A 21,309-nucleotide genomic window follows, 5' to 3' on the forward strand; every position below is an offset into this window, starting at 1 on the left:
AAACACAGTAAAGGACAGAGTACTCTAAATAAACACAGTAAAGGACAGAAGAGTACACTAAAGAAACACAGTAAAGGACAGAAGAGTACTCTAAAGAAACACAGTAAAGGACAGAAGAGTACTCTAAAGAAACACAGTAAAGGACAGAAGAGTACACTAAAGAAACGCAGTAAAGGACAGAAGAGTGCACTAAAGAAACACAGTAAAGGAAAGAGTACTCTAAAGAAACACAGTAAAGGACAGAGTACTCTAAAGAAACACAGTAAAGGACAGAAGAGTACTCTAAAGAAACACAGTAAAGGACAGAAGAGTACACTAAAGAAACACAGTAAAGGACAGAGTACTCTAAGGAAACACAGTAAAGGACACAAGAGTACACTAAAGAAACACAGTAAAGGACACAAGAGTACACTAAAGAAACACAGTAAAGGACAGAATACTCTAAAGAAACACAGTAAAGGACAGAAGAGTACACTAAAGAAACACAGTAAAGGACAGAAGAGTACTCTAAAGAAACACAGTAAAGGACAGAAGAGTACTCTAAAGAAACACAGTAAAGGACAGAAGAGTACACTAAAGAAACGCAGTAAAGGACAGAAGAGTGCACTAAAGAAACACAGTAAAGGAAAGAGTACTCTAAAGAAACACAGTAAAGGACAGAAGAGTACACTAAAGAAACACAGTAAAGGACAGAGTACACTAACGAGAAACACAGTAAAGGACAGAGTACTCTAAAGAAACACAGTAAAGGACAGAGTACACTAAAGAAACACAGTAAAGGACAGGGTACACTAAAGAAACACAGTAAAGGACACAAGGGTACACTAAAGAAACACAGTAAAGGACAGAGTACACTAAAGAAACGCAGTAAAGGACAGAAGAGTACACTAAAGAAACACAGTAAAGGACAGAGTACTCTAAAGAAACACAGTAAAGGACAGAGTACACTAAAGAAACACAGTAAAGGACAGAGTAAACTAAAGAAACACAGTAAAGGACAGAAGAGTACACTAAAGAAACACAATAAAGGACACAAGAGTACACTAAAGAAACACAGTAAAGGACAGAGTACTCTAAAGAAACACAGTAAAGGACAGAGTACTCTAAAGAAACACAGTAAAGGACAGAAGAGTACACTAAAGAAACACAGTAAAGGACAGAGTACACTAAAGAAACACAGTAAAGGACAGGGTACACTAAAGAAACACAGTAAAGGACAGAGTACTCTATAGAAACACAGTAAAGGACACAAGAGTACACTAAAGAAACACAGTAAAGGACAGAATACTCTAAAGAAACACAGTAAAGGACAGAGTACACTAAAGAAACACAGTAAAGGACAGAGTACACTAAAGAAACACAGTAAAGGACAGAGTACTCTAAAGAAACACAGTAAAGGACAGAAGAGTACTCTAAAGAAACACAGTAAAGGACACAAGAGTACACTAAAGAAACACAGTAAAGGACAGAAGAGTACTCTAAAGAAACACAGTAAGGACTGAAGAGTACTCTAAAGAAACACAGTAAAGGACAGAAGAGTACTCTAAAGAAACACAGTAAAGGAAAGAGTACTCTAAAGAAACACAGTAAAGGACAGAGTACTCTAAAGAAACACAGTAAAGGACAGAAGAGTACTCTAAAGAAACACAGTAAAGGACAGAAGAGTACACTAAAGAAACACAGTAAAGGAAAGAGTACTCTAAAGAAACACAGTAAAGGACAGAAGAGTACTCTAAAGAAACACAGTAAAGGACAGAGTACTCTAAAGAAACACAGTAAAGGAAAGAGTACTCTAAAGAAACACAGTAAAGGACAGAGTACTCTAAAGAAACACAGTAAAGGACAGAAGAGTACTCTAAAGAAACACAGTAAAGGACAGAAGAGTACACTAAAGAAACACAGTAAAGGAAAGAGTACTCTAAAGAAACACAGTAAAGGACAGAAGAGTACTCTAAAGAAACACAGTAAAGGACAGAAGAGTACACTAAAGAAACACAGTAAAGGACAGAAGAGTACACTAAAGAAACACAGTAAAGGAAAGAGTACTCTAAAGAAACACAGTAAAGGAAAGAGTACTCTAAAGAAACACAGTAAAGGACAGAGTACACTAAAGAAACACAGTAAAGGACAGAGTACTCTAAAGAAACACAGTAAAGGACAGAGTACTCTAAAGAAACACAGTAAGGACTGAAGAGTACACTGTTCCAGGGAACTCACCAAGTGTCAGAAAATACAACCCTCTCTCTTTTCTTCCGTACCCAAATCTTTTAAAAACGGGGCAACAACGAGCGGATACAGATTCCATCCGACCCGACGTCAGCCCGGAATAGTTTCCGTTCACACGAGACGTATCCGTTCAGACGAGACCGCTCGAAAGCGCTGGAGAGATTGTAGTACATATGCCAGGCCTGTAAGTGACGCTGTAGTCTGCCACAAAAGCAGCGAAGAAGACGAAGTGCATGGTTGCCATGGTTGCCCTTCTGTTTATTCTCCTCTGTGGCTCTTTTTCTCCCTCCCCGAGGCAAGTGTTTGCTCCTGCTGCTGTAATTCTCTCCGGTAGTCCATCAGCAGATGACACACACCCACCTCTCCCCCTCTTCCAAGGGACGAGGGGACCGTGTGGCAGAGTTTCAGTTAGATTTTTTATCGCCGGTCAACATGTCCGTTAAAGTTTAAATCTTCCGGACAAAATTAGAAAAGTGCCGGTCAAAGGTCTTCTTTGTTATTTATTGAGCTTTAAAACAAATGAATAATGACTCTATGTAATAATATAAGAATAAAACACGGAGGACAGAGATCTCTTTTTCTCCCCGTCTTCTGAGAGCCCAGCAGCTGATCTCAGAGCACGCTCCCCTCTCCTGCAGGAGGGCGTGGTCAGCTGCAGCTCATTTGCTTTAAAGCTAAGTCACAGAATCGGCCCTTGCAAAAAAAGGGCTGGAAAAGAGCAAATAGAGCGAAATGAGGCATGGCTAAAATGCATGATCTGTTTGGTATTTTGAAAAAAAAACTTCATAGACATTTTTCATATAGGTATAGCCCGACAATATATATTTCAAATATAGCATGATAGGTCCACTTTAAGTTAAGTGAATAAAACACAAACATGTAAAACTATTGATCCTCACAAATGAATTGTAAAGACTGAAACCTACAAGCATGACTCAAAAACTGAAAGTTCAGAGCAAGTCCAAAAATCTTTAATCAGGTTCAGCTGCTCTTTTCAAAATCCAATGATGTGTGTAAAACATTTTCTGTTTCTGCAGACAGAGAGCAGAGTCTCCAGTCCCCAGCTGTTTGTCTCTGAAGAGTGACCAGTCTATAGACAGATTTCTGGACTTCAGGGATCAACCTGGACCTTCAGAAACAAAGTAAGAGTCTGTTTCTCCTGTGAACTGACCTGTAGAGGATTCAGTGTTTATGTTATCTGATCATCTAAACTAGAGTAAGAACTTGGTGGGCAGGATGTTGTTAATGGTGTCCAATACGTTTGAGACCCACTGAGACTGATGATAACTATCTAAACACTCAGAGAGAAGAGTACACTAGAGAAACACAGTAAAGGACAGAAGAGTACACTAAAGAAACGCAGTAAAGGACAGAGTACTCTAAAGAAACACAGTAAAGGACAGAGTACTCTAAAGAAACACAGTAAAGGACAGAGTACACTAAAGAAACACAGTAAAGGACAGAAGAGTACACTAAAGAAACGCAGTAAAGGACAGAGTACTCTAAAGAAACACAGTAAAGGACAGAGTACTCTAAAGAAACACAGTAAAGGACAGAAGCGTACACTAAAGAAACACAGTAAAGGACAGAGTACTCTAAAGAAACACAGTAAAGGACAGAAGAGTACACTAAAGAAACACAGTAAAGGACAGAAGAGTACTCTAAAGAAACACAGTAAAGGACAGAAGAGTACTCTAAAGAAACACAGTAAAGGACAGAAGAGTACACTAAAGAAACACAGTAAAGGACAGAAGAGTACACTAAAGAAACACAGTAAAGGACAGAAGAGTACTCTAAAGAAACACAGTGAAGGACAGAAGAGTACACTAAAGAAACACAGTAAAGGAAAGAGTACTCTAAAGAAACACAGTAAAGGACAGAGTACACTAAAGAAACACAGTAAAGGACAGAAGAGTACACTAAAGAAACACAGTAAAGGAAAGAGTACTCTAAAGAAACACAGTAAAGGACAGAGTACACTAAAGAAACACAGTAAAGGACAGAAGAGTACACTAAAGAAACACAGTAAAGGACAGAAGAGTACACTAAAGAAACACAGTAAAGGACAGAGTACTCTAAAGAAACACAGTAAAGGACAGAGTACTCTAAAGAAACAAAGTAAGGACTGAAGAGTACACTAAAGAAACACAGTAAAGGACAGAGTACTCTAAAGAAACACAGTAAAGGACAGAGTACTCTAAAGAAACAAAGTAAGGACTGAAGAGTACACTAAAGAAACACAGTAAAGGACAGAGTACTCTAAAGAAACACAGTAAGGACTGAAGAGTACTCTAAAGAAACACAGTAAAGGACAGAGTACTCTAAAGAAACACAGTAAAGGACAGAAGAGTACTCTAAAGAAACACAGTAAAGGACAGAAGAGTACACTAAAGAAACACAGTAAAGGACAGAAGAGTACACTTAAGAAACACAGTAAAGGACAGAGTACTCTAAAGAAACAAAGTAAAGGACAGAGTACACTAAAGAAACAAAGTAAGGACTGAAGAGTACACTAAAGAAACACAGTAAAGGACAGAGTACTCTAAAGAAACACAGTAAAGGACAGAGTACTCTAAAGAAACAAAGTAAGGACTGAAGAGTACACTAAAGAAACACAGTAAAGGACAGAGTACTCTAAAGAAACACAGTAAGGACTGAAGAGTACTCTAAAGAAACACAGTAAAGGACAGAGTACTCTAAAGAAACACAGTAAAGGACAGAAGAGTACTCTAAAGAAACACAGTAAAGGACAGAAGAGTACACTAAAGAAACACAGTAAAGGACAGAAGAGTACACTTAAGAAACACAGTAAAGGACAGAGTACTCTAAAGAAACACAGTAAAGGACAGAGTACTCTAAAGAAACACAGTAAAGGACAGAGTACTCTAAAGAAACGCAGTAAAGGACAGAGTACACAAAAGAAACACAGTAAAGGACAGAAGAGTACACTAAAGAAACACAGTAAAGGACAGAGTACTCTAAAGAAACACAGTAAAGGACAGAGTACTCTAAAGAAACACAGTAAAGGACAGAGTACTCTAAAGAAACGCAGTAAAGGACAGAGTACTCTAAAGAAACACAGTAAAGGACAGAAGAGTACACTAAAGAAACACAGTAAAGGACAGAAGAGTACACTAAAGAAACACAGTAAAGGACAGAAGAGTACACTAAAGAAACACAGTAAAGGACAGAAGAGTACACTAAAGAAACACAGTAAAGGAAAGAGTACTCTAAAGAAACACAGTAAAGGACAGAGTACTCTAAAGAAACACAGTAAAGGACAGAAGAGTACACTAAAGAAACACAGTAAAGGACACAAGAGTACACTAAAGAAACACAGTAAAGGACACAGTACTCTAAAGAAACACAGTAAAGGACAGAAGAGTACACTAAAGAAACACAGTAAAGGACACAAGAGTACACTAAAGAAACACAGTAAAGGACAGAGTACTCTAAAGAAACACAGTAAAGGACAGAGTACTCTAAAGAAACACAGTAAAGGACAGAATAGTACACTAAAGAAACACAGTAAAGGACAGAGTACACTAAAGAAACACAGTAAACGACAGAGTACACTAAAGAAACACAGTAAAGGACAGAGTACTCTATAGAAACACAGTTTAGGACACAAGAGTACACTAAAGAAACACAGTAAAGGACAGAATACTCTAAAGAAACACAGTAAAGGACAGAGTACACTCAAGAAACACAGTAAAGGACAGAGTACACTAAAGAAACACAGTAAAGGACAGAAGAGTACACTAAAGAAACACAGTAAAGGACAGAAGAGTACACTAAAGAAACACAGTAAAGGACAGAGTACTCTAAAGAAACACAGTAAAGGACAGAAGAGTACACTAAAGAAACACAGTAAAGGACAGAAGAGTACACTAAAGAAACACAGTAAAGGACAGAGTACTCTAAAGAAACACAGTAAAGGACAGAGTACTCTAAAGAAACACAGTAAAGGACAGAAGAGTACACTAAAGAAACACAGTAAAGGACAGAGTACTCTAAAGAAACACAGTAAAGGACAGAGTACTCTAAAGAAACACAGTAAAGGACAGAGTACTCTAAAGAAACACAGTAAAGGACAGAAGAGTACACTAAAGAAACACAGTAAAGGACAGAGTACACTAAAGAAACAAATTAAAGGACAGAGTACTCTATAGAAACACAGTAAAGGACACAAGAGTACACTAAAGAAACACAGTAAAGGACAGAGTACTCTATAGAAACACAGTAAAGGACACAAGAGTACACTAAAGAAACAAAGTAAAGGACAGAGTACTCTAAAGAAACACAGTAAAGGACACAAGAGTACACTAAAGAAACACAGTAAAGGACAGAGTACTCTATAGAAACACAGTAAAGGACACAAGAGTACACTAAAGAAACACAGTAAAGGACAGAGTACTCTATAGAAACACAGTAAAGGACACAAGAGTACACTAAAGAAACACAGTAAAGGACAGAGTACTCTATAGAAACACAGTAAAGGACACAAGAGTACACTAAAGAAACACAGTAAAGGACAGAGTACTCTAAAGAAACACAGTAAAGGACAGAAGAGTACACTAAAGAAACACAGTAAAGGACAGAGTACTCTAAAGAAACACAGTAAAGGACACAAGAGTACACTAAAGAAACACAGTAAAGGACAGAGTACTCTAAAGAAACACAGTAAAGGACAGAGTACTCTAAAGAAACACAGTAAAGGACAGAAGAGTACACTAAAGAAACACAGTAAAGGACAGAGTACACTAAAGAAACACAGTAAAGGACAGAGTACTCTAAAGAAACACAGTAAAGGACAGAGTACACTAAAGAAACACAGTAAAGGACAGAGTACTCTATAGAAACACAGTAAAGGACAGAGTACTCTATAGAAACACAGTAAAGGACACAAGAGTACACTAAAGAAACACAGTAAAGGACAGAGTACTCTAAAGAAACACAGTAAAGGACAGAGTACACTAAAGAAACACAGTAAAGGACAGAGTACACTAAAGAAACACAGTAAAGGACAGAAGAGTACACTAAAGAAACACAGTAAAGGACAGAAGAGTACTCTAAAGAAACACAGTAAAGGACAGAGTACACTAAAGAAACACAGTAAAGGACAGAGTACACTAAAGAAACACAGTAAAGGACAAAAGAGTACACTAAAGAAACACAGTAAAGGACAGAAGAGTACACAAAAGAAACACAGTAAAGGACAGAGTACACTAAAGAAACACAGTAAAGGACAGAAGAGTACTCTAAAGAAACACAGTAAAGGACAGAGTACTCTAAAGAAACACAGTAAAGGACAGAAGAGTACACTAAAGAAACACAGTAAAGGACAGAAGAGTACACTAAAGAAACACAGTAAAGGACAGAGTACTCTAAAGAAACACAGTAAAGGACAGAAGAGTACACTAAAGAAACACAGTAAAGGAAAGAGTACACTAAAGAAACGCAGTAAAGGACAGAAGAGTACACTAAAGAAACACAGTAAAGGACAGAAGAGTACTCTAAAGAAACACAGTAAAGGACAGAAGAGTACACTAAAGAAACACAGTAAAGGACAGAAGAGTACACTAAAGAAACACAGTAAAGGACAGAGTACTCTAAAGAAACACAGTAAAGGACAGAAGAGTACACTAAAGAAACACAGTAAAGGAAAGAGTACACTAAAGAAACGCAGTAAAGGACAGAAGAGTACACTAAAGAAACACAGTAAAGGACAGAGTACTCTAAAGAAACACAGTAAAGGACAGAAGGGTACACTAAAGAAACACAGTAAAGGACAGAAGAGTACTCTAAAGAAACACAGTAAAGGACAGAAGAGTACACTAAAGAAACACAGTAAAGGACAGAGTACACTAAAGAAACACAGTAAAGGACAGAGTACACTAAAGAAACACAGTAAAGGACAGAGTACACTAAAGAAACACAGTAAAGGACAGAGTACACTAAAGAAACACAGTAAAGGACAGAAGAGTACTCTAAAGAAACACAGTAAAGGACAGAAGAGTACTCTAAAGAAACACAGTAAAGGACACAAGAGTACACTAAAGAAACACAGTAAAGGACAGATTACTCTAAAGAAACACAGTAAGGACTGAAGAGTATTCTAAAGAAACACAGTAAAGGACAGAAGAGTACACTAAAGAAACACAGTAAAGGACACAGTACTCTAAAGAAACACAGTAAAGGACAGAGTACTCTAAAGAAACACAGTAAAGGACAGAAGAGTACACTAAAGAAACACAGTAAAGGACACAAGAGTACACTAAAGAAACACAGTAAAGGACACAGTACTCTAAAGAAACACAGTAAAGGACAGAAGAGTACACTAAAGAAACACAGTAAAGGACAGAGTACACTAAAGAAACAAAGTAAAGGACAGAGTACACTAAAGAAACAAAGTAAAGGACAGAGTACTCTATAGAAACACAGTAAAGGACACAAGAGTACACTAAAGAAACACAGTAAAGGACAGAGTACTCTATAGAAACACAGTAAAGGACACAAGAGTACACTAAAGAAACAAAGTAAAGGACAGAGTACTCTATAGAAACACAGTAAAGGACACAAGAGTACACTAAAGAAACACAGTAAAGGACAGAGTACTCTAAAGAAACACAGTAAAGGACAGAAGAGTACACTAAAGAAACACAGTAAAGGACAGAGTACTCTAAAGAAACACAGTAAAGGACACAAGAGTACACTAAAGAAACACAGTAAAGGACAGAGTACTCTAAAGAAACACAGTAAAGGACAGAGTACTCTAAAGAAACACAGTAAAGGACAGAAGAGTACACTAAAGAAACACAGTAAAGGACAGAGTACACTAAAGAAACACAGTAAAGGACAGAGTACTCTAAAGAAACACAGTAAAGGACAGAGTACACTAAAGAAACACAGTAAAGGACAGAGTACTCTATAGAAACACAGTAAAGGACAGAGTACTCTATAGAAACACAGTAAAGGACACAAGAGTACACTAAAGAAACACAGTAAAGGACAGAGTACTCTAAAGAAACACAGTAAAGGACAGAGTACACTAAAGAAACACAGTAAAGGACAGAGTACACTAAAGAAACACAGTAAAGGACAGAAGAGTACACTAAAGAAACACAGTAAAGGACAGAAGAGTACACAAAAGAAACACAGTAAGGACTGAAGAGTACTCTAAAGAAACACAGTAAAGGACAGAGTACACTAAAGAAACACAGTAAAGGACAGAAGAGTACACTAAAGAAACACAGTAAGGACTGAAGAGTACTCTAAAGAAACACAGTAAAGGACAGAGTACTCTAAAGAAACACAGTAAAGGACAGAAGAGTACTCTAAAGAAACACAGTAAAGGACAGAAGAGTACACTAAAGAAACACAGTAAAGGACAGAGTACTCTAAAGAAACACAGTAAAGGACTGAAGAGTACTCTAAAGAAACACAGTAAAGGACAGAGTACTCTAAAGAAACACAGTAAAGGACAGAAGAGTACTCTAAAGAAACACAGTAAAGGACAGAAGAGTACACTAAAGAAACACAGTAAAGGACAGAGTACTCTAAAGAAACACAGTAAAGGACAGAAGAGTACACTAAAGAAACACAGTAAAGGAAAGAGTACACTAAAGAAACACAGTAAAGGACAGAAGAGTACTCTAAAGAAACACAGTAAAGGACAGAGTACACTAAAGAAACACAGTAAAGGACAGAGTACTCTAAAGAAACACAGTAAAGGACAGAAGGGTACACTAAAGAAACGCAGTAAAGGACAGAAGGGTACACTAAAGAAACACAGTAAAGGACAGAAGAGTACTCTAAAGAAACACAGTAAAGGACAGAAGAGTACACTAAAGAAACACAGTAAAGGACAGAGTACACTAAAGAAACACAGTAAAGGACAGAGTACACTAAAGAAACACAGTAAAGGACAGAGTACACTAAAGAAACACAGTAAAGGACAGAGTACACTAAAGAAACACAGTAAAGGACAGAAGAGTACTCTAAAGAAACACAGTAAAGGACAGAAGAGTACTCTAAAGAAACACAGTAAAGGACACAAGAGTACACTAAAGAAACACAGTAAAGGACAGATTACTCTAAAGAAACACAGTAAGGACTGAAGAGTACTCTAAAGAAACACAGTAAAGGACAGAAGAGTACACTAAAGAAACACAGTAAAGGACACAGTACTCTAAAGAAACACAGTAAAGGACAGAGTACTCTAAAGAAACACAGTAAAGGACAGAAGAGTACACTAAAGAAACACAGTAAAGGACACAAGAGTACACTAAAGAAACACAGTAAAGGACACAGTACTCTAAAGAAACACAGTAAAGGACAGAAGAGTACACTAAAGAAACACAGTAAAGGACACAAGAGTACACTAAAGAAACACAGTAAAGGACAGAGTACTCTAAAGAAACACAGTAAAGGACAGAGTACTCTAAAGAAACACAGTAAAGGACAGAATAGTACACTAAAGAAACACAGTAAAGGACAGAGTACACTAAAGAAACACAGTAAAGGACAGAGTACACTAAAGAAACACAGTAAAGGACAGAGTACTCTATAGAAACACAGTTTAGGACACAAGAGTACACTAAAGAAACACAGTAAAGGACAGAATACTCTAAAGAAACACAGTAAAGGACAGAGTACACTAAAGAAACACAGTAAAGGACAGAGTACACTAAAGAAACACAGTAAAGGACAGAAGAGTACACTAAAGAAACACAGTAAAGGACAGAAGAGTACACTAAAGAAACACAGTAAAGGACAGAAGAGTACACTAAAGAAACACAGTAAAGGACAGAGTACTCTAAAGAAACACAGTAAAGGACAGAGTACTCTAAAGAAACACAGTAAAGGACAGAAGAGTACACTAAAGAAACACAGTAAAGGACAGAGTACTCTAAAGAAACACAGTAAAGGACAGAGTACTCTAAAGAAACACAGTAAAGGACAGAGTACTCTAAAGAAACACAGTAAAGGACAGAAGAGTACACTAAAGAAACACAGTAAAGGACAGAGTACACTAAAGAAACAAAGTAAAGGACAGAGTACTCTATAGAAACACAGTAAAGGACACAAGAGTACACTAAAGAAACACAGTAAAGGACAGAGTACTCTATAGAAACACAGTAAAGGACACAAGAGTACACTAAAGAAACACAGTAAAGGTCAGAGTACTCTAAAGAAACACAGTAAAGGACAGAGTACTCTAAAGAAACACAGTAAAGGACAGAAGAGTACACTAAAGAAACACAGTAAAGGACACAAGAGTACACTAAAGAAACACAGTAAAGGACAGAGTACTCTAAAGAAACACAGTAAAGGACAGAGTACTCTAAAGAAACACAGTAAAGGACAGAAGAGTACACTAAAGAAACACAGTAAAGGACAGAGTACACTAAAGAAACACAGTAAAGGACAGAGTACTCTAAAGAAACACAGTAAAGGACAGAGTACACTAAAGAAACACAGTAAAGGACAGAGTACTCGATAGAAACACAGTAAAGGACAGAGTACTCTATAGAAACACAGTAAAGGACACAAGAGTACACTAAATAAACACAGTAAAGGACAGAGTACTCTAAAGAAACACAGTAAAGGACAGAGTACACTAAAGAAACACAGTAAAGGACAGAGTACTCTATAGAAACACAGTAAAGGACAGAGTACACTAAAGAAACACAGTAAAGGACAGAGTACACTAAAGAAACACAGTAAAGGACAGAAGAGTACACTAAAGAAACACAGTAAAGGACAGAAGAGTACTCTAAAGAAACGCAGTAAAGGACAGAAGAGTACACTAAAGAAACACAGTAAAGGACAAAAGAGTACACTAAAGAAACACAGTAAAGGACACAGTACTCTAAAGAAACACAGTAAAGGACAGAGTACTCTAAAGAAACACAGTAAAGGACAGAAGAGTACACTAAAGAAACACAGTAAAGGACACAAGAGTACACTAAAGAAACACAGTAAAGGACACAGTACTCTAAAGAAACACAGTAAAGGACAGAGTACTCTAAAGAAACACAGTAAAGGACAGAAGAGTACACTAAAGAAACACAGTAAAGGACACAAGAGTACACTAAAGAAACACAGTAAAGGACACAGTACTCTAAAGAAACACAGTAAAGGACAGAAGAGTACACTAAAGAAACACAGTAAAGGACACAAGAGTACACTAAAGAAACACAGTAAAGGACAGAGTACTCTAAAGAAACACAGTAAAGGACAGAGTACTCTAAAGAAACACAGTAAAGGACAGAATAGTACACTAAAGAAACACAGTAAAGGACAGAGTACACTAAAGAAACACAGTAAAGGACAGAGTACACTAAAGAAACACAGTAAAGGACAGAGTACTCTATAGAAACACAGTTTAGGACACAAGAGTACACTAAAGAAACACAGTAAAGGACAGAGTACTCTAAAGAAACACAGTAAAGGACAGAAGAGTACACTAAAGAAACACAGTAAAGGACAGAAGAGTACACTAAAGAAACACAGTAAAGGACAGAAGAGTACACTAAAGAAACACAGTAAATGACAGAGTACTCTAAAGAAACACAGTAAAGGACAGAGTACTCTAAAGAAACACAGTAAAGGACAGAAGAGTACACTAAAGAAACACAGTAAAGGACAGAGTACTCTAAAGAAACACAGTAAAGGACAGAGTACTCTAAAGAAACACAGTAAAGGACAGAGTACACTAAAGAAACAAAGTAAAGGACAGAGTACTCTATAGAAACACAGTAAAGGACACAAGAGTACACTAAAGAAACACAGTAAAGGACAGAGTACTCTATAGAAACACAGTAAAGGACACAAGAGTACACTAAAGAAACACAGTAAAGGTCAGAGTACTCTAAAGAAACACAGTAAAGGACAGAGTACTCTAAAGAAACACAGTAAAGGACAGAAGAGTACACTAAAGAAACACAGTAAAGGACACAAGAGTACACTAAAGAAACACAGTAAAGGACAGAGTACTCTAAAGAAACACAGTAAAGGACAGAGTACTCTAAAGAAACACAGTAAAGGACAGAAGAGTACACTAAAGAAACACAGTAAAGGACAGAGTACACTAAAGAAACACAGTAAAGGACAGAGTACTCTAAAGAAACACAGTAAAGGACAGAGTACACTAAAGAAACACAGTAAAGGACAGAGTACTCTATAGAAACACAGTAAAGGACAGAGTACTCTATAGAAACACAGTAAAGGACACAAGAGTACACTAAAGAAACACAGTAAAGGACAGAGTACTCTAAAGAAACACAGTAAAGGACAGAGTACACTAAAGAAACACAGTAAAGGACAGAGTACTCTATAGAAACACAGTAAAGGACAGAGTACACTAAAGAAACACAGTAAAGGACAGAGTACACTAAAGAAACACAGTAAAGGACAGAAGAGTACACTAAAGAAACACAGTAAAGGACAGAAGAGTACTCTAAAGAAACGCAGTAAAGGACAGAAGAGTACACTAAAGAAACACAGTAAAGGACAAAAGAGTACTCTATAGAAACACAGTTTAGGACACAAGAGTACACTAAAGAAACACAGTAAAGGACAGAGTACTCTAAAGAAACACAGTAAAGGACAGAGTACTCTAAAGAAACACAGTAAAGGACAGAAGAGTACACTAAAGAAACACAGTAAAGGACAGAGTACACTAAAGAAACACAGTAAAGGACAGAGTACTCTAAAGAAACACAGTAAAGGACAGAGTACACTAAAGAAACACAGTAAAGGACAGAGTACTCTATAGAAACACAGTAAAGGACAGAGTACTCTATAGAAACACAGTAAAGGACACAAGAGTACACTAAAGAAACACAGTAAAGGACAGAGTACTCTAAAGAAACACAGTAAAGGACAGAGTACACTAAAGAAAAACAGTAAAGGACAGAGTACTCTATAGAAACACAGTAAAGGACAGAGTACACTAAAGAAACACAGTAAAGGACAGAGTACACTAAAGAAACACAGTAAAGGACAGAAGAGTACACTAAAGAAACACAGTAAAGGACACAAGAGTACACTAAAGAAACACAGTAAAGGACACAGTACTCTAAAGAAACACAGTAAAGGACAGAAGAGTACACTAAAGAAACACAGTAAAGGACACAAGAGTACACTAAAGAAACACAGTAAAGGACAGAGTACTCTAAAGAAACACAGTAAAGGACAGAGTACTCTAAAGAAACACAGTAAAGGACAGAATAGTACACTAAAGAAACACAGTAAAGGACAGAGTACACTAAAGAAACACAGTAAAGGACAGAGTACACTAAAGAAACACAGTAAAGGACAGAGTACTCTATAGAAACACAGTTTAGGACACAAGAGTACACTAAAGAAACACAGTAAAGGACAGAATACTCTAAAGAAACACAGTAAAGGACAGAGTACACTAAAGAAACACAGTAAAGGACAGAGTACACTAAAGAAACACAGTAAAGGACAGAAGAGTACACTAAAGAAACACAGTAAAGGACAGAAGAGTACACTAAAGAAACACAGTAAAGGACAGAGTACTCTAAAGAAACACAGTAAAGGACAGAAGAGTACACTAAAGAAACACAGTAAAGGACAGAAGAGTACTCTAAAGAAACACAGTAAAGGACAGAAGAGTACACTAAAGAAACACAGTAAAGGACAGAAGAGTACACTAAAGAAACACAGTAAAGGACAGAGTACTCTAAAGAAACACAGTAAAGGACAGAAGAGTACACTAAAGAAACACAGTAAAGGACAGAGTACTCTAAAGAAACACAGTAAAGGACAGAGTACTCTAAAGAAACACAGTAAAGGACAGAGTACTCTAAAGAAACACAGTAAAGGACAGAAGAGTACACTAAAGAAACACAGTAAAGGACAGAGTACACTAAAGAAACAAAGTAAAGGACAGAGTACTCTATAGAAACACAGTAAAGGACACAAGAGTACACTAAAGAAACACAGTAAAGGACAGAGTACTCTATAGAAACACAGTAAAGGACACAAGAGTACACTAAAGAAACAAAGTAAAGGACAGAGTACTCTATAGAAACACAGTAAAGGACACAAGAGTACACTAAAGAAACACAGTAAAGGACAGAGTACTCTAAAGAAACACAGTAAAGGACAGAAGAGTACACTAAAGAAACACAGTAAAGGACAGAGTACTCTAAAGAAACACAGTAAAGGACACAAGAGTACACTAAAGAAACACAGTAAAGGACAGAGTACTCTAAAGAAACACAGTAAAGGACAGAGTACTCTAAAGAAACACAGTAAAGGACAGAAGAGTACACTAAAGAAACACAGTAAAGGACAGAGTACACTAAAGAAACACAGTAAAGGACAGAGTACACTAAAGAAACACAGTAAAGGACAGAGTACACTAAAGAAACACAGTAAAGGACAGAAGAGTACACTAAAGAAACACAGTAAAGGACAGAAGAGTACTCTAAAGAAACGCAGTAAAGGACAGAAGAGTACACTAAAGAAACACAGTAAAGGACAAAAGAGTACACTAAAGAAACACAGTAAAGGACAGAAGAGTACACTAAAGAAACACAGTAAAGGACAGAAGAGTACTCTAAAGAAACGCAGTAAAGGACAGAAGAGTACACTAAAGAAACACAGTAAAGGACAAAAGAGTACACTAAAGAAACACAGTAAAGGACAGAAGAGTACACTAAAGAAACACAGTAAAGGACAGAAGAGTACTCTAAAGAAACACAGTAAAGGACAGAAGAGTACACTAAAGAAACACAGTAAAGGACAAAAGAGTACACTAAAGAAACACAGTAAAGGACAGAAGAGTACACAAAAGAAACACAGTAAGGACTGAAGAGTACTCTAAAGAAACACAGTAAAGGACAGAGTACACTAAAGAAACACAGTAAAGGACAGAAGAGTACACTAAAGAAACACAGTAAGGACTGAAGAGTACTCTAAAGAAACACAGTAAAGGACAGAGTACTCTAAAGAAACACAGTAAAGGACAGAAGAGTACTCTAAAGAAACACAGTAAAGGACAGAAGAGTACACTAAAGAAACACAGTAAAGGACAGAAGAGTACACTAAAGAAACACAGTAAAGGACAGAAGAGTACACTAAAGAAACACAGTAAAGGAAAGAGTACACTAAAGAAACACAGTAAAGGACAGAAGAGTACTCTAAAGAAACACAGTAAAGGACAGAAGAGTACACTAAAGAAACACAGTAAAGGAAAGAGTACACTAAAGAAACACAGTAAAGGAAAGAAGAGTACTCTAAAGAAACACAGTAAAGGACAGAGTACACTAAAGAAACACAGTAAAGGACAGAAGAGTACTCTAAAGAAACACAGTAAAGGACAGAGTACACTAAAGAAACACAGTAAAGGACAGAAGAGTACTCTAAAGAAACACAGTAAAGGACAGAAGAGTACACTAAAGAAACACAGTAAAGGACAGAAGAGTACTCTAAAGAAACGCAGTAAAGGAAAGAGTACACTAAAGAAACACAGTAAAGGACAGAAGAGTACTCTAAAGAAACACAGTAAAGGACAGAAGAGTACACTAAAGAAACACAGTAAAGGAAAGAGTACACTAAAGAAACACAGTAAAGGACAGAAGAGTACTCTAAAGAAACACAGTAAAGGACAGAGTACACTAAAGAAACACAGTAAAGGACAGAGTACTCTATAGAAACACAGTAAAGGACAGAGTACACTAAAGAAACACAGTAAAGGACAGAGTACACTAAAGAAACACAGTAAAGGACAGAAGAGTACACTAAAGAAACACAGTAAAGGACAGAAGAGTACTCTAAAGAAACGCAGTAAAGGACAGAAGAGTACACTAAAGAAACACAGTAAAGGACAAAAGAGTACACTAAAGAAACACAGTAAAGGACACAGTACTCTAAAGAAACACAGTAAAGGACAGAGTACTCTAAAGAAACACAGTAAAGGACAGAAGAGTACACTAAAGAAACACAGTAAAGGACACAAGAGTACACTAAAGAAACACAGTAAAGGACACAGTACTCTAAAGAAACACAGTAAAGGACAGAGTACTCTAAAGAAACACAGTAAAGGACAGAAGAGTACACTAAAGAAACACAGTAAAGGACACAAGAGTACACTAAAGAAACACAGTAAAGGACAGAGTACTCTAAAGAAACACAGTAAAGGACAGAGTACTCTAAAGAAACACAGTAAAGGACAGAAGAGTACACTAAAGAAACACAGTAAAGGACAGAGTACACTAAAGAAACACAGTAAAGGACAGAGTACTCTAAAGAAACACAGTAAAGGACAGAGTACACTAAAGAAACACAGTAAAGGACAGAGTACTCTATAGAAACACAGTAAAGGACAGAGTACTCTATAGAAACACAGTAAAGGACACAAGAGTACACTAAAGAAACACAGTAAAGGACAGAGTACTCTAAAGAAACACAGTAAAGGACAGAGTACACTAAAGAAACACAGTAAAGGACAGAGTACTCTATAGAAACACAGTAAAGGACAGAGTACACTAAAGAAACACAGTAAAGGACAGAGTACACTAAAGAAACACAGTAAAGGACAGAAGAGTACACTAAAGAAACACAGTAAAGGACAGAAGAGTACTCTAAAGAAACGCAGTAAAGGACAGAAGAGTACACTAAAGAAACACAGTAAAGGACAAAAGAGTACTCTATAGAAACACAGTTTAGGACACAAGAGTACACTAAAGAAACACAGTAAAGGACAGAGTACTCTAAAGAAACACAGTAAAGGACAGAGTACTCTAAAGAAACACAGTAAAGGACAGAAGAGTACACTAAAGAAACACAGTAAAGGACAGAGTACACTAAAGAAACACAGTAAAGGACAGAGTACTCTAAAGAAACACAGTAAAGGACAGAGTACACTAAAGAAACACAGTAAAGGACAGAGTACTCTATAGAAACACAGTAAAGGACAGAGTACTCTATAGAAACACAGTAAAGGACACAAGAGTACACTAAAGAAACACAGTAAAGGACAGAGTACTCTAAAGAAACACAGTAAAGGACAGAGTACACTAAAGAAAAACAGTAAAGGACAGAGTACTCTATAGAAACACAGTAAAGGACAGAGTACACTAAAGAAACACAGTAAAGGACAGAGTACACTAAAGAAACACAGTAAAGGACAGAAGAGTACACTAAAGAAACACAGTAAAGGACACAAGAGTACACTAAAGAAACACAGTAAAGGACACAGTACTCTAAAGAAACACAGTAAAGGACAGAAGAGTACACTAAAGAAACACAGTAAAGGACACAAGAGTACACTAAAGAAACACAGTAAAGGACAGAGTACTCTAAAGAAACACAGTAAAGGACAGAGTACTCTAAAGAAACACAGTAAAGGACAGAATAGTACACTAAAGAAACACAGTAAAGGACAGAGTACACTAAAGAAACACAGTAAAGGACAGAGTACACTAAAGAAACACAGTAAAGGACAGAGTACTCTATAGAAACACAGTTTAGGACACAAGAGTACACTAAAGAAACACAGTAAAGGACAGAATACTCTAAAGAAACACAGTAAAGGACAGAGTACACTAAAGAAACACAGTAAAGGACAGAGTACACTAAAGAAACACAGTAAAGGACAGAAGAGTACACTAAAGAAACACAGTAAAGGACAGAAGAGTACACTAAAGAAACACAGTAAAGGACAGAGTACTCTAAAGAAACACAGTAAAGGACAGAAGAGTACACTAAAGAAACACAGTAAAGGACAGAAGAGTACACTAAAGAAACACAGTAAAGGACAGAAGAGTACACTAAAGAAACACAGTAAAGGACAGAGTACTCTAAAGAAACACAGTAAAGGACAGAGTACTCTAAAGAAACACAGTAAAGGACAGAAGAGTACACTAAAGAAACACAGTAAAGGACAGAGTACTCTAAAGAAACACAGTAAAGGACAGAGTACTCTAAAGAAACACAGTAAAGGACAGAGTACTCTAAAGAAACACAGTAAAGGACAGAAGAGTACACTAAAGAAACACAGTAAAGGACAGAGTACACTAAAGAAACAAAGTAAAGGACAGAGTACTCTATAGAAACACAGTAAAGGACACAAGAGTACACTAAAGAAACACAGTAAAGGACAGAGTACTCTATAGAAACACAGTAAAGGACACAAGAGTACACTAAAGAAACAAAGTAAAGGACAGAGTACTCTATAGAAACACAGTAAAGGACACAAGAGTACACTAAAGAAACACAGTAAAGGACAGAGTACTCTAAAGAAACACAGTAAAGGACAGAAGAGTACACTAAAGAAACACAGTAAAGGACAGAGTACACTAAAGAAACAAAGTAAAGGACAGAGTACTCTAAAGAAACACAGTAAAGGACAGAGTACTCTAAAGAAACACAGTAAAGGACACAAGAGTACACTAAAGAAACACAGTAAAGGACAGAGTACTCTAAAGAAACACAGTAAAGGACAGAGTACTCTAAAGAAACACAGTAAAGGACAGAAGAGTACACTAAAGAAACACAGTAAAGGACAGAGTACACTAAAGAAACACAGTAAAGGACAGAGTACACTAAAGAAACACAGTAAAGGACAGAGTACACTAAAGAAACACAGTAAAGGACAGAAGAGTACACTAAAGAAACACAGTAAAGGACAGAAGAGTACTCTAAAGAAACGCAGTAAAGGACAGAAGAGTACACTAAAGAAACACAGTAAAGGACAAAAGAGTACACTAAAGAAACACAGTAAAGGACAGAAGAGTACACTAAAGAAACACAGTAAAGGACAGAAGAGTACTCTAAAGAAACGCAGTAAAGGACAGAAGAGTACACTAAAGAAACACAGTAAAGGACAAAAGAGTACACTAAAGAAACACAGTAAAGGACAGAAGAGTACACTAAAGAAACACAGTAAAGGACAGAAGAGTACTCTAAAGAAACACAGTAAAGGACAGAAGAGTACACTAAAGAAACACAGTAAAGGACAAAAGAGTACACTAAAGAAACACAGTAAAGGACAGAAGAGTACACAAAAGAAACACAGTAAGGACTGAAGAGTACTCTAAAGAAACACAGTAAAGGACAGAGTACACTAAAGAAACACAGTAAAGGACAGAAGAGTACACTAAAGAAACACAGTAAGGACTGAAGAGTACTCTAAAGAAACACAGTAAAGGACAGAGTACTCTAAAGAAACACAGTAAAGGACAGAAGAGTACTCTAAAGAAACACAGTAAAGGACAGAAGAGTACACTAAAGAAACACAGTAAAGGACAGAAGAGTACACTAAAGAAACACAGTAAAGGACAGAAGAGTACACTAAAGAAACACAGTAAAGGAAAGAGTACACTAAAGAAACACAGTAAAGGACAGAAGAGTACTCTAAAGAAACACAGTAAAGGACAGAAGAGTACACTAAAGAAACACAGTAAAGGAAAGAGTACACTAAAGAAACACAGTAAAGGACAGAAGAGTACTCTAAAGAAACACAGTAAAGGACAGAGTACACTAAAGAAACACAGTAAAGGACAGAAGAGTACTCTAAAGAAACACAGTAAAGGACAGAAGAGTACACTAAAGAAACACAGTAAAGGACAGAAGAGTACTCTAAAGAAACGCAGTAAAGGAAAGAGTACACTAAAGAAACACAGTAAAGGACAGAAGAGTACTCTAAAGAAACACAGTAAAGGACAGAGTACACTAAAGAAACACAGTAAAGGACAGAGTACTCTATAGAAACACAGTAAAGGACAGAGTACACTAAAGAAACACAGTAAAGGACAGAGTACACTAAAGAAACACAGTAAAGGACAGAAGAGTACACTAAAGAAACACAGTAAAGGACAGAAGAGTACTCTAAAGAAACGCAGTAAAGGACAGAAGAGTACACTAAAGAAACACAGTAAAGGACAAAAGAGTACACTAAAGAAACACAGTAAAGGACACAGTACTCTAAAGAAACACAGTAAAGGACAGAGTACTCTAAAGAAACACAGTAAAGGACAGAAGAGTACACTAAAGAAACACAGTAAAGGACACAAGAGTACACTAAAGAAACACAGTAAAGGA

General features: G+C 36.8%; 1 protein-coding gene across 5 annotated transcripts in view; it reads left to right on the forward strand.

The window, feature by feature from the left end:
- The window catches only part of LOC307027862 (uncharacterized protein), a 115,334-nt gene that overhangs the window by 6,148 nt on the left and 87,877 nt on the right, over window positions 1-21,309 (forward strand). For all 5 annotated transcript variants that reach the window (XM_079696217.1, XM_079696216.1, XM_079696220.1 and 2 more), the window contains one exon: window positions 3,264-3,368. In XM_079696217.1, the coding sequence (XP_079552343.1) occupies window positions 3,264-3,368 (105 nt within the window). The remainder of the gene's footprint in view (window positions 1-3,263; window positions 3,369-21,309) is intronic.

Source organism: Notothenia rossii, assembly GCF_949606895.1.
Source record: "Notothenia rossii genome assembly, contig: scaffold_151, whole genome shotgun sequence".
In the NCBI taxonomy this organism is placed as follows: domain Eukaryota; kingdom Metazoa; phylum Chordata; class Actinopteri; order Perciformes; family Nototheniidae; genus Notothenia; species Notothenia rossii.